At 39.3% G+C, this 14,835-nt stretch overlaps 1 protein-coding gene across 6 annotated transcripts in view; it reads left to right on the forward strand.

The window, feature by feature from the left end:
• kirrel3b (kirre like nephrin family adhesion molecule 3b) overlaps positions 1-14,835 on the forward strand; it is a 195,757-nt gene that overhangs the window by 166,045 nt on the left and 14,877 nt on the right. For 3 of the 6 annotated variants that reach the window (XM_079620157.1, XM_079620153.1, XM_079620155.1), the window contains exons 7-11: positions 4,068-4,216; positions 4,572-4,699; positions 5,668-5,794; positions 12,357-12,457; positions 14,576-14,786. In XM_079620157.1, the coding sequence (XP_079476283.1) occupies positions 4,068-4,216; positions 4,572-4,699; positions 5,668-5,794; positions 12,357-12,457; positions 14,576-14,786 (716 nt within the window). The remainder of the gene's footprint in view (positions 1-4,067; positions 4,217-4,571; positions 4,700-5,667; positions 5,795-12,356; positions 12,458-14,575; positions 14,787-14,835) is intronic. The other 3 variants (XM_079620156.1, XM_079620154.1, XM_079620158.1) reach the window with 1 other exon arrangement.

Raw genomic sequence — 14,835 nt, forward strand, 5'->3', positions numbered from 1 at the left:
AAGAGGTTTTCATGGTGGGCTGCTTGCATTGCTCATCAAGCGTTTGATGTGCACACACAGATACGGGCGGTTCCGTTGTTTGTTTTCCATGGCCGCGCTCCCCAGCGACTCTCAGAAGCAGCCAGACATGATTCATCAACCAGGGAAGAGCACATGGAAAACTAACCAACAGCAACAGATGCAGCCGATATCTCAAAACAGAAAATTAAACTCTGGGCATCTGTCCTGCTGGCTGCTAGATTGGCCAATATGAGTCCATGTCGTGATGGTATCATAATGGAGTGAACAGCAGCTTGATTGTAACCTAGAAAGTGTGTGTGGCGTTATCCCAGACTGGGAGAGTAGGATGGAGAAGACAGCCTCATCATCTCCGGCACCTGTCAGCATACAGATGAATATTGAAACATAATTTGCCCCAGTACGAATCAGATCTATCAAATCCAATCTGTGTTGCTGTTTACCACACAATTATTCTACCCTTGTGAAAAAAAGTGTGCTTTAGATATACTGAATGTAGATATGTAAAAACAAAAACAAAACATACTAATACATATATATAAGTAATTAATTTACCGTATACATATACTGTATATTCATGACTTCTATATATATATATATAACATAGACACATACACATTTTTGAACTATCCCTTTAAGTACTGCTCTTCAATGCAATTGCATTTAATATACATGTAGTCTACATTTAAACTGTAATTATATATGAATGAATTAGTAAGTGTCCAAAATAAAATCAAGTGTCCAAAAACATCACATTCAGTTCACACTTAAGTATATTATTTTGAAGTATATTATTTACATAATAAGTACTCTTTTTGTGTACTTCTTTTCCCCAAGGCTCTGCCTCTCCTACCAATCAAAAAAAGGATCCTACAAACACTAGGATTTTTTTCTTGTTGTTGCTGTTGGTTTTATTTTTTTAAAGTGAGCAAAAAAACTATGTCTGAACCTACAGCAAAGCTTCACTTAGTGCATTGACTTGTAGGAAAACCAAACATTCGATTCCTCCTGATACTGTACCCTTCTACTCCAGAATAATAAAGGAGTCTACGAGTTTTCAAAAGTTTACACAGGCACTCGGTTGGGTCATGTTTGTTCTGTTTTGAAGACCCTGGCTGAAGCCCAGCGGAGCCGCTGTGCTCGCGGATGTTTTGGCTCTTTCAATGTGCAGCGCTGAATCCTTCAGCTCTGGCAAAGCTAACCCACCATTTGTGTCTTCTCTACCTGCCAAACCTCCCAGTCTGCCATCCCATAGGCTTAAAACCAACATGCAGTCCTGCTTTGCATTGCCATTGTTTTGTGCTGTCAGAGTTTGAATTATAGAGCTGTCAATGGATAAAAATGACTGAATTAAATATGCAATTTGTCACTGATTAAATCTAATTAATAACATTATTTGCATAGGCAATTTGTTTAAGTGATTCAAAGACTTTGCATTATTGTGGAAGATGGAGAAGTCATTAAATAGACATTACTGAAAGTGAATTTAGAAGTTACTGGTGGGTCTATAGATATTTTTACAAAAACATGTTCTGAGTGAACAACCAAAAATAAGTACATTTTAGCATACTTATAGCACACAAGCTTGAATGTAAACTGTTAGCATTACAACAACAATGTTCTGGTAAAGCATAAGGAAGATTTGAGGCTTGTGGGTAGCGCTCCATAAATATATTGTGTGTCATAATAGTTGATATCCCCTTTACTGACTTGAGGAAATTGTATTTAAATGAATAGGAAAGATGTGCTGTTGTCATAAGGGACCACAGTCAAGATTGAATAAACAGAAAAAATAATTGTATGAATACAAGTGTATAATGAAAGACGCATGTAGCTAACGCATAAATATAAATAGTTACTTAAAAGATGATAATCATCCTCCTAGGCTTTTGTAATAAACAGGCTATTTAAAGATGAATTAAATTATGGCATAGTCAATATTCTCATCTAATTACAAAGCAGCTGCTTCAAAAGCTCCATGTGTAATTCATATGTTACTGCAAGAAAGAAAAACTCTGGTAGACGTATAGCAGGTGACTGCTTCTGTAATTGCCTATAAATATAAAGTTTCACAGTGATGCAAATTCACTTCCCCCAGAACAATTTTGTAGATGACGGAGACGACATGCGCAGCCGTCTGCACTGATTTGAATATTTTTGGAAGCACAGGTGTGCCTGTGCAGATTTACTGTAGCAGACTGTGTTCTAAGCTGCTTATGTTAACAACATGGCACAGTGCTTCTCAAGCACACTAGCTAGGCCAATTACAACTGCTCTCCCTCCTTACTTTAATTTAGTCAAGAGGGAGACTGTTATGATTTAAATGACACTCTATCGGGGCCCACAGATGGCATGAGTTAGTTGCAGAGGTAATGAATTGTGCGCTCAATCCCACAAAGCAGGTGAATAGTGAAGTTTTGGCACCGTTCTACCAGTGCCCGGCTGCTTTGAGTGTACTGAGATGTAAAACTGGCTTGGTAAAGCGATACTTCTCAACAGCGAGGAGTTAACTGGCATTGAATATACTCGTTTATTGAAATATGTACCCTAGTGTCAGGCTGTGACACCCATTCTCCATTGACTTTGGCATGTACAAATGTGTCCCATCTTAGTCGCCAACATGGAACCACAAACTAGACCTAGCAAGTGACATAGATATGCATTACTTTCTCAGTTTGGGAGAAACTAAGTCCTGCCGGAAGACACATTCCTCTTACATAAACGAATAGTTCCTCATGCAGAGCGCTGACAATTTCTTAACATCTAGTCTCATTGGTACAGTATATGGGGTTTGTGTTATGTGGAGAAAGGCTCAGGATTTGTTTTTGCCAGTCTGGCTCCATTCAGTGTTGTTAACTTGGTATCGAGGCAAGAAAACATGCTGAGGCAAGATAAATCTCACTTCAATGATTTGTCATATAACAGTGTTGTAATTTCCTCAAACAAAACTAGGATACATCGGCTCCCACACACTGAAGATGGTTGTCTTTCTTTCTGTCGGTCTCTATCCACAGACAGACAGCTATCATGTCTCATTGATGACTATGATAAAAGCAAATGGATTAGACACCAGGTTTTTCTGTTATTGCCATGGTAACCTCTAAATTGTGTTTCTCTTTTCCCGTGATAGCGTACATCTGGCAGGAACTTGTAATGATGGCTTTCTGTTCCATTAAAGGAAAAAGTTAGGCTTAAAAGGGGTTAAAAATCTAATGCAACTTTTACAAATGAGTTTATGGACATATTAAATTATTTTAGATAGCAAGGCTTTGAATTTATAAATGTGGGTTAAAAGTGTAAGGGAATTTAAGACTGAAGTTTTATGTAATGACTTGAATCAGTTAATATGGTTTTACTAAATCACGACATATTCAAAGATAAACATATTTTGCTGGACCTGGAACAACATTCTGATAAAACATAGCCCTAACCTGGTTCTTAGCCCTTAACTACCTACATTATACAATTATAAAGGAAATGCTAGATTGATAAGAATGTTTCACCAAACTCAGCTCTAAAAGTAATCCTTAAATCTGAATAGTTGACAGAAGGTTTGTTCCAGGACCATTAAGGACAGGGGTGTCTGATCCTGCTTCTAGAGGGCTACTTTCTTGAGAGTTTAGCTACAACTTGCCCCAAAATTGGACTTTCATATGTGTTGAGTGGAGCAAATCTCTAAACAGGAGCAGGATTGGACACCCCTAAATAAGGACATTGATCAAGGGACAATTAAATGTTGCAAAAATTGTACCTAGAGGTAAAACAGCAACAAAAGAAGCATACAAGAGAATAAATGTGTAACCTTAAGGCACTAAGAACCTTTTTGTTTCTGGGTAAATAAGATTTCCCTTTGAGGATCGCGTGACAAGCTGTTGTACCCCTAATATAATTTTTGCTAAGTGTACAGATTAATGACATCCTGCAACATTTTATATTTCAATGCTAAATGATATATATGAAAACCATCAAGTACACTGACTTGTGTGTGGTTCATCATTCATTTTTGTTTAGTAGTAATACTTGTAATAATCACTTTCTACTGCTTGTAGGTGGGCAAAAGGAGGAAGCGTGATAAAGGAGGTTTCAGGAGACACTTATGAGGTCGTAGTGGACCACTCGTTTTTCACAGAGCCAGTTTCCTGTGAGGTCACTAACCCACTCGGGAGCACCAACATTAGTCGGAACGTGGATGTCTACTGTGAGTTCTTTCTGTTTGCTCATAACAGAGGTGTCCAAACCATCCTGGAGGACCATGTTCCTGCAGAGCTACAACTTTCTCCAACATACATGCACACTTCTGGTAAACCTAAACACCTCGATTAGCAGGTCCAGGTGTGTTAAATTAGCTTTACATCAAAAGTCTGCAGGAATTTGACCCAACGTGAGCAGGATTGGACACCTCTGGTTCATAGTTTTTGAAGGTATCTCCACAAATATCTGGAGCATTATTATAAGAGACTATAATTCTCAGCTTCCTTCAATCTCATAATTAAACAAGCTTGCATACGTGACCTCTCTGAGTAGATCTTATAACCTGGTCTGTGTTTCTCCAGTTGGACCTCGGATGGCTGCAGAACCCCAGTCTTTACAGGTTGACCTAGGATCAGATGCTGTGTTTAACTGTGCCTGGACAGGAAATCCCTCTTTAACTATTGTATGGATGAAAAGGGGCTCTGGGGTGGTAAGTTGCTAGACATTGTTGTTTGACATTGCCCTTTAACCCTACTGCAAGATTCATCTTTTGAAGCAAACACAGTTCTCTTACACCAACCATACCATTTTTCATTCTAGCTACATTAATAGTACATTGATGTTCAGACAACATCTCATCTTTGTAAAGAAGAAGAGATCAAGCAGACATGAAAAATCTAGTTTGTGGCTTTTCATCCATTCATGTTAAAGTTCAATATGATATTATTGATGTAAAACCTTTTGATCTATTAATACTTTGCCTTTTATTCCTGAAAAGCTCAGAACTGAATAGAAAAAAAAATCATTGTATTTTTTACAAAGACGTAAATATTTCAAGGACATGATGGTACATAGTGTTTACACTGTGTATGGTACATCGAGTGATGGTGCATAGAGCTGGGTAACACTTTATTTCGCTAGGCATTCTACTGACTATAAATAACTTGGCAACTACAAGTCAACTTTTTTGCCTATACCGAACCCTAACACCTAACCCTAACCTAACAGTCTACTAACAGTCTAGTACAGTCTACTAATACTCTAATGAGAGTTAGTTGACATGTAGTTGAAAAGTTACTTATAGTAGAATGTCTAAAGTGGACAATCGAAATAAAGTGTAACTCAGAGCTGTACCCCGGTGGCAAACATCATGATTTTTCTGCAACCCTATTAAAAATCCTATTGCTCGCAGACGGATAGTGCCTCAGTTTGGGGTACGTCCGTATGCTAGCACAGACATTTGGGGAAACCGACCGGTCTTATTTCTCTCCCGGTTGACTGTCACTACCATCTCCCATGTTCACATGGTCCTCCTCATCTGACCCAAATTAGATTTTAATAATTGAGAAGAAGGCCCTTTTCCAAGCTTAGCTGCCCATCCGTCCTGATTCGTTTTGACTCTGGCCAGCTCCCTTTGCACTCCTTTTTAATGTTTTGATCTTTGACTTTTGACTACAGGTGCTAAGCAATGAGAACATCCTGACACTGAAATCCGTCAGGCAAGAGGATGCTGGGAAGTATGTGTGCCGTGCGGTGGTGCCTCGCGTTGGAGCGGCTGAGAAGGAAGTCTCTCTCACCGTAAATGGTAAGTTTGACTCTCTTCTAAAAGGTGCATGGCTAATGAGAGTTCGACTAGCATGTATAAGGTGTGTCACTTTATGTTTGACGGCTGCAAACATCCTCGTTTGGAACATGTGTAAGTAAATAAGGTGCAAGCAATTGGAAATGAATTAGACCTATTTTGGCATTCATGTTGACTCGGAGACAGAAGTTTGATGTTTACTCTTCGGTCTGCTGTTTCTCTGGGCTAATGCTGATTATATTCAGTAAGAATTGCATGAGGAGCTGTTTCTTAGGCTGTGACAGGCTAATGAACACAGGAGAATAGCGGGAGACTGGCTACTCTCAGATAAATGACTTCATTACGGCCGCTTGAAATTCAGGCGGCATGCATTAGCCGCACAACAGCTTTCATTCGCAAAATCCAACACGTCTTTTAAAAGCTCCTTTCTCTCCGAAGCTATTTGCCACGGGCTACGGCTTTGACGTGAGTGGAAAATAAGAGAAGTTCAGCCAAAGTGACAATTGTGTTTGCATTGAATGATTCCTCTGCAAGTTTAGAATCACTAATGCAGTTTGGTGCTGTGAAATGAAAGAAAATCAATAAAGAACTGTTATGACTGATAGTATTAATATGCAAAGTCAGACATTCATTCTAGACCTACAGAGAACGCAGGAATTATAGAAATTACAGATGACATCCACTTTCATCAAGTGCATTCTGTTCTTTATGGGGACAGTGAAGAGTACCTCTGCTTTGCATTCATCCTTGACTCCTAGAGAGTTCAGGATTGCCTGGAATCCTTAATAAATGTGGTCATGTTGTTTGTTTTTCTGGTAGTAGAAAGATATCTTGAGGTTTATGAAAATATCAAACACGTTGCCATCATGTTTCTCTGTAAGCCCACAGGCAACTAAAGTTGCCAAAGGCTCTGCCACTCTTTTACCATCTGTGAATATTTTTGGGTTGACTATAGCGCCTAAAAACAACAGGTATACAAGTAAGGAACCTTAGCAAGAGCTTTTGACAATATACTGTTTTTAACCTTTAAATAAAGAATAAAAAAACTCAATCAAATGAATTCTGAAAAAAACCCTAAATAGAATAGAATTGTATATTGAATTCAGTAGAATTTTCAGACATCACTTTTGAATCAAAATAACATTGAGTAAATTGAATCACAGTGGATCTGAAGATTCACACCCCTGGTCTGGCACTATATTAGTATGTCACTTTTTACAATTGGATCAATTCTCAATGGTTAAACTCAAATTCTGCTCTGCTGAAAGTGAAATGAAGCAAATATGGTTTCACATTCTACGAGAATGTGTTAATAATTATTAATTAAAAAAAATACATTAATTTGTTCGTTGAGACCGTGTATATGGAGTGTCTAAGATTACCTCCTCTGAATTGCTATTTTATTAATTACCCATTTACCTTGTTTTTTATTTTTTTTGCATCATTTTGACCTGGATCTGTCTTTTAGGTATCAAAAAACAAGACTTTCTTTTCAATAAGTGAGCCCTTTCGCTCTAAAAGCCTCAAGAGGACTGCAAGCTGTGTTCGAACTCATTTCTGGAAGTGAACACAAGAGTGCTGGATGTTAGACTCGAGCACCTATAGCGCAGTCTTTGATGTGGCAACATGTGGCGCAGGCTCTCTTGTTGCACGGAGCTGATTGTTTCAAGTTATGGTGCATTTGGGAGATGAAGCCAATCATTTCACATCTTCCTCATCAACTCCTGACGAGTGAGTGAAATTCAAAAGCATTGACGTGAAGAATGATTGATGACCAGAGCTTTGTGTTTCAAAGGCTTGATCAGTAAGAGAAAAATAAAAGAGAGAAAGCTAGTGAGAAGGATGAAGAGGGGAACTAGAGCTCAAATAAAAATAATTGACCTATGCTAGCTTGATCCTCACTGAGTCACATAAAAACGAATTTATTCTAACAATTAAATGCACATGTTTGGGATTTGTCAATATATGTTTCCTCCCAGTTGCCTGTCACTGGAACCCAGAGCTCCTACTGAGACTCAGAATATAGACAAGAGAGTTCCAGCGTTCTCTCAGGGCCAATGTAATTTAATTATAATCAAATAGCTAGCAGGGGACACCGCTTGCAGAAAACACGCTAATGGATGCACATCGCTTTCTGCTTTTTGTTCCCTAGATCCTCAGATAGGGATCTCATTTCTCCATGTGTATTTTGAGCCTTAATGGGATGTAATATCTGAATGTTGTCCTTATGTTCATTTATTTGTGATGTTGCTTGTGGATATGGCTTGTGGATTCAATTTGTTTGTTTTGTTATATATACACTACTGTTCAAATAAATTATAATTTTTTTCTGCTCACCAAGGCTGCATTTAAAAATGTGTTTAAAAAAAAAAAAACAGTAATATTGTGAAATATTACAAATGAAAATATATTTTTTCTATGGTCCTTCAGAAATCATTATATTATGCGGCTTTTCTGCTCTAGAAACACTTATCAATGTTGCAAACTCTTTTTGCTGCTTCATTTATTTTATTTTTTGTTAAGTTTAACCTGGACACTTTCCCCCAGGATTAGTTGATCAACAGAAAGTTCAAATATTATAAATATTTTGTAATATTTATAAATGCTGTTACTGTCACTACTACTTTTACTGGTCAGTTTAATGTCCTTGCTGCATTTAAAAAAAGTGGGGCTGCAATAACTGTTTTCTACATTGATGCTAATTAAAAATGTTTATTGCGTGCAAAATCAGCATATTATAATGATTCCGGAAGGATCATGTGACACTGCAGACTGGATTAATGAAGCTGAAACATTACATTTTAAATTGTAATAATATTTCACAATATTACTATTTTCACTGTATTTCTTGATTCAATAAATAAATGCAGCCTTGGTGAGCAGAAGAGACTCCTTAAATAATCCTAAAGATTCCAAGCTTATAAACAGTAGTGCACAGTAGTGTAGTGTACTTGACAAGTAGTAATAAGAAATTGTTTTATTTTGACAAGGCGTCTGTTTTCTTGCTGCTAAATGTTAACATCATGCAGGGGAAAATGTTTGTAATATGCAGCAGTATCAATGCGACAATTTCTGACACAGGTGTCCATGCGCAATTGTATTGTTGTAGGTGAACAGATGCAAATCCTATATCACAGTGAGATCATTAACCTTTCCTCTTTTAGTCTTGACCGCATTCCAGAGACAGATCACACAAGCTCCACTGACTCGCTCATATAATGTCACCATTGTGGAATCTGTGAAAGTGTGAAAACTCCTTAATAGATGGATGGTTGAAAAAGTGTGCTTTGCCATGGGGTGAAGGCACAGTGGAGTGGAGGTGAAGTGCCTTAGGGAACATTTTATGCTATAACAAAAATGAGGTTGAAAGGAATAAGAGGGAAGTAGTTTCTAGGCACTTCTGTGAGTTCAGGGAAGACGTTTAAAAATAGGGCGTTGCGTGCCCAAGGTCAGTGTGCAGGTAAGAGGAGTCCAGGTCCTGCATTTATTTGCTGGATCTGCGGGGAAGAGGACACACGGAGCGTGCACTATTCATGGAACTGGGTTCAGCCCTCTTGGAGTGCAGTAATGAAAATATATGGCAGTGGAAATGAGGCGAAACAAATCAGGCTCAACCTTTCACATGCTACAATCTGCGAACCACCTCTTACTGCACACAGGTTCATGCACTCTTTCAGCAAGCACTTGTAGTTAGCTGCAATCTGAAAGTGCAATAATTGCCAGGATGTTTTTTTTTTAATCACATTGTTTACGTGTGTAGTTTTCAATGGCATGTGAACTCATTATTGGGTTAATGCAACATATTTGTGCATGAAGGCGTTCATGTATGTATGTCAGGAAGAGTACATTATGTCTCCGGGAAAAAGTACTTTAACTCAGCTTAGAAATGGGACATATGCGTCTCTGTGGAAGGTTGCTACTTCTGGTTTGTGTGCATGAGTGCACTGGTGCACATTTGAGGACCAAAAAAACACAGGGAAATATATACTTGTATAAGGCTATGTGTGTGCTGTGCACAAGTGTGTTTACACGCATAAAAGGAAAGAAAAATGGAGAAAATGAAAGCTGAAATGGGGCCCCTTTTTAGTGTCATTTCTTTTGGAAATATTTTTTTTCCCATCTCCTGATATTCATACCCCAGGAAAATTAGTATTCCACTTCCATGCCAACTTGCAGATATAGAGGAGAAGAGAGAAATCACCAACGATTAATGATTTGGCAAATGAAAGTTAGTGAAATAAATGGTGACAGTGGTGCAGAGATAAATATACTGTGCTTAGCGCAAGGTTAATCATTTAAGTATATAAAAATGATTATCACACTGCGGAATGGTGTAAACTTTTGGTAACAGTTTAGATTAAGGAACACATATTCACTGTTAAGATATGCGTTCCCCAATCTAAAGTGTTTTTTTTTTTTAAGTGTCTTCTTTAAAGTGTCTTTATTTAAAGTGTTAAAACAACTTCTTTTTTGCAATGAGCTGATTTTTTTTGCCTAAATTATAAATTATTAAATGGTTAAAAAAATGCATTAGATAAGACTAGGTTGCTCATTTTGGGATAGGATTATGTGGGGTGACGCCACTTTACACGACACCACCCCATGAAGATCCGTACATTATGACTCTTGTACGCCTCCTACTGTCACAAACCTATTCCCTGCCCCTCTCTCTCTCTCTCTCTCTCTCTCTCTCTCTCTCTCTCTCTCTCTCTCTCTCTCTCTCTCTCTCTCTCTCTCTCTCTCTCTCTCTCACCCACCCAGCCTCCAGCCTTCCCACTCCCCACGGAGTTCCTTAGACCCAGCATTCTGAGGATAAGTGATAAGCTATCTAATTATATTCCTCATTTACAGCCTGATCCATGGGCTGATTCTTCTGAGCCACCGAGCGCTGGCCTTACCTCTGTCAGCAGGGAATGATCTGAATGGATTTACCTTGCGCCTGCAACTACACACGCACTCCAGCCTTTAACGCATCCTATCGCGTGGATTATAATTTTGTAGTCGAAGGGTAGCATGCACATGGCATGCGTACATTACAAGCGGGAAGGTATCGCTGCAGGACCAGTGTCTAATGAAGGGGTGTGAAGTGTAACATTCCTCTCCACCAGCCTGATATTCCCCTCACTACAGCACTCCATCTGCCTCATGCTCATCTAGATGCTAATTTATTCTAATAAGAGCCAGTTAATAAACTGCAATTACGAATCAGTCGAGAGACACCGCCGCGGATGATTGGCAGATGCATGATTGGTGGATTGGTGTGAATTTGTGTGCCTGTGTACGCAAGTGCAGTTTTTGGCAGGGTTGATAATCCATTAAGCAGGGAAGTTTCTCCAAATCTATCCTAGAGAAACATTGTTTACCGTTTACATCAGTGCCTTGCTTGTTTGGTGCAATTTTGGAAAAAGACGGTGAGCTGTAACATAAGCCAGAGTTCAAAGTTCAAGGCCCCATGGTTAAAACTGAACATGAAGAGTCGCTCTGGGGGCCGTTATCTCTTCAAAATGAAATGTTTCCGCCATTGGCACTCTTCCGATTGCTGCCTATAGAAATAGACTTGCAGTTGGCACGCTGAGTCTTATCTCCTCGGGAGACATGAGGCCTGCCATAAATCAGTTCTTTTCAAGATTGAAAATGAAGACCAGACCCTCACTGCCTCACCCTTAACACAACTCTTAAATAGACCAGCCCACAGGAGACTCCTTTAAGATTCTGCCCATTCAAACCCAATACAATGCTGCTCTTTCCTTTTAATGCCAAATTTATAGCATTGCCACCGCAAGGCCTCAGTATTGCACACTTGATTGGCAGATCCTACAGATGAGATCTTCAGCCTCCTCGGTTAAAGTTTTACACCTCTCTCGAAGCGTGGGCCAGCAGAATTTGTCGGTCTTGGAACTGGTAATGTGTATGTCAGCCTTGGTACGTGCTTCTGTAAATCTCCAGGGCAAATTCAACAGTCTCTGTGTCTTATTCACATCCCAGCTGCAGTCCAACTAAATGAGGGTCATTATACAATGCACCAGATTCACAAATGTCAAGACTGCTTGACCGACGCAACTGGAGATGTGCTATTGCTGCACGCAGAAAGTGGGTGGTAAACAGAATGTAATTTAAAAGTGAGGTTTGTGTACATTTTCTAGTGAATGGAGAATGTTATAACTTGGCAAACATCCAGACTCAGAGTATATTTAAGTGTACTTTTAGCATTTTAAAGAGCCAGTTCAAGTGATACTTGAGAGTCACAGTAAATCATGCCAAATTGATGTAGTCTGATGCATCTTCCACATCCAAGTAGCCTACAGGTATTTATAATATCTCTAACTCTATGGGTAGGGATAGTATGCTTTAATCTTGTACTTTAGGAACAGGTTATACAGAAGATATATGCAATAAAATATATTAAATATTGTTTAAAGCGATGCATCTATTTTAACCAAGACACACTCGTGTCTTCTCTATAGTGTCCTCCAATCATAAGCAGTTTTGAAGAGATTCCTAGGACTCTCGTAAACAGGGGACTGTTAGCTCAGTATGTGATGTTGTGCGTCTTTTCTCTCCTCAGGACCTCCGACAATCTCCAGCACTCAGACACATCAGGCTCCACATGGGGAAAAGGGACAGATCAAATGTTTCATCCGCAGCACGCCACCCCCAGACCGCATTGTGAGTTACTCTCCTTCCAGTGACTCAGCTCAGACAGGACTACAGCTGTTGAGTGGGCGCTTGCTGTTGTCACATGGCTTGTGTGACTCCATTAGACTCAGTAAACACAGTCCAATAATGCATAACGCACTCATGAGTTACGATCTGTTTAATAAATGAAATTGCATCTCAAATCATTTGTTTTCTCTATATGAGTGAACGGGTATTAGACATGGCAGGCTTACAGCCCTAATTTCTCATTTAATGCATGCTTATGCCCTGTTACCACAGATCCAATTAGGATTTACCACTCTTAGATGAACTGTCTCCTCTCCGGGCCAATTTTTGATTCATTACTCACTCTGTGCATGTGTGTGTGTGTGTTTGTGGCCGTGTGCATAGAAGTGCATAGGTAATCTCTGTACGATGTTTACTCGTGTGGCTTTGCTTTTATTGCCATGCTATTTCTAAATGTCAGTTGAATGGGAAAGACTGCTCCTGTGGTCTGGAACAACCAGTAATAACTTTAGAAGTGTAATAACGCCCATAAAGCAGGTGAAAGCGAATGCAAGTCTCTCTTTGCAAGCTGAAAAGACCTTGCACCAGTAGGCTCAGGCTGATTCAGGCTGGTTAATGTTGCTTAGTGCTAGTATAACTGGTAGAGTCATGCTATTTAATTGAAGAAAAAAAAAAAGTGAAGTTGTGAAGCTAAAAAGATGGTCTTGCATCTTTAAAATGGTAACACTCTGCAACAAGATTTCATTTGTTTACATTAGTTAACATTAACTAACAATGAACAATCTTTCTACAGCATGTATTAATCTTATAGTTAAAGGTATAGTGGAAGATTTTCACGAATTTTAGAAAAGAACCGCCCTCTCCATTTTTTGGAAAAAATGCACATGCGCAACACTCTACCTGCTCCCGAGAGGGAAAGCCTATTAAACGTGTGCACGAGAGAGCATGCACGAGCCTAGTTCTCCTCGTGCACGCTCTGTTTACAAGTTGCTGTCGGCATGTCTCATACAAGCCTACTATGGTGAACACATTGGAATTATCAAAAATGAACACACATCGCTATAGCTTACATTAACTTTTACTAGCAGTAATTTTAAATGGATTTCTCCAAATTGCATGCCAAACTGTCGAGTAGAAACTTTGCGACTGAGGCATCAGTGGGAAGCCCAACCTTTGCTTTTAGCGCACGCCAGCGTGGGAAATATTCTCCCAAAAACACTCTGGTCTTGTTTCTTTCTTCAGAAGCCTTTCTCTTCTTGTCATACAATTCGTAGACACTTTTTCTCTTGCGACCCTCAGACATTTTGAAAAAACCCGGTGAGAACGGTGAGCTTCAATGAATGGCTGAAACCGTAGCTCACCACACATATACACCTGAAAGTGCGCAGAAAGCGAAAACTACCTAGGGACGAGCACGTACAATGGCCTTACGTAAACATCACCATAATGATTGACAACTAGGAGGACCAATAGTCTTGATGATCCACCCGGAAAAATAAAATCTTCCACTATACCTTTAAAGGAACACGCCACCATTTTTTTAAATAGTTTTGCTTCATGCATTCTTTTTTTTTTATTATCAAAGCTTGAAAGTGGGTAAGTTTCATAAAAAAAGCAACATTTTGAAATTTGCATTTTTGTCAAAAACTACAGCTGGATCGGATTCAGAACGATGACCAAAACATAGATGGGGTAGATTGAGTCCATCAACACCCCCAATGATTCAAAGTCCTGTACCTCGTCCAGGGTCGACATTTCATTCTGTAACAATTGCCGTTTTTGATTTATATACTGTATATAATGTTTGATGATCATGTTAGCTTACATGTGCGTAAGCAATGCTTCTATTGCTTGTTTGATTCAGAGATTCTGTACTCTTTCAGAAGATGTGTAATAGCGCCCCCTACCATATAACAGTAAATCATGGATTGCCATAAAAATCTGTCAATGGTGGGAAAGAGTTGGGCATAAACCTCAATGAAATGTGTTAGATGTATGCCTAAACAAGAAGAAGGGAAAAAAAGCTTTTTAAAAACATATTTTTGCAGTGATGACCAGCATCAAGAACAACATTGATGTATGTTGGTCTTTTTCAACATGGTTTATTTTGTTCTTCATCAGGCCTGGTCCTGGAAGGAGACTGTCCTGGAGTCTGGGACGTCAGGTCGCTACACGGTGGAGACTGTAAGCACAGAGGACGGAGTGCTGTCCACGCTCACCATGAGTAACATCGTACCCGCCGACTTTCAGACCATCTACAACTGCACCGCCTGGAACAGCTTCGGCTCGGACACAGAGATCATTCGCCTCAAGGAACAAGGTGGGATCCAAGGTCCGCCAGGTTCCACCTTCCTTTCTTTAAAACATGTCTGCGGTAGAAT

Source organism: Phoxinus phoxinus (genome assembly GCF_949152265.1).
Source record: "Phoxinus phoxinus genome assembly, chromosome: 8".
Lineage (NCBI taxonomy): Eukaryota > Metazoa > Chordata > Actinopteri > Cypriniformes > Leuciscidae > Phoxinus > Phoxinus phoxinus.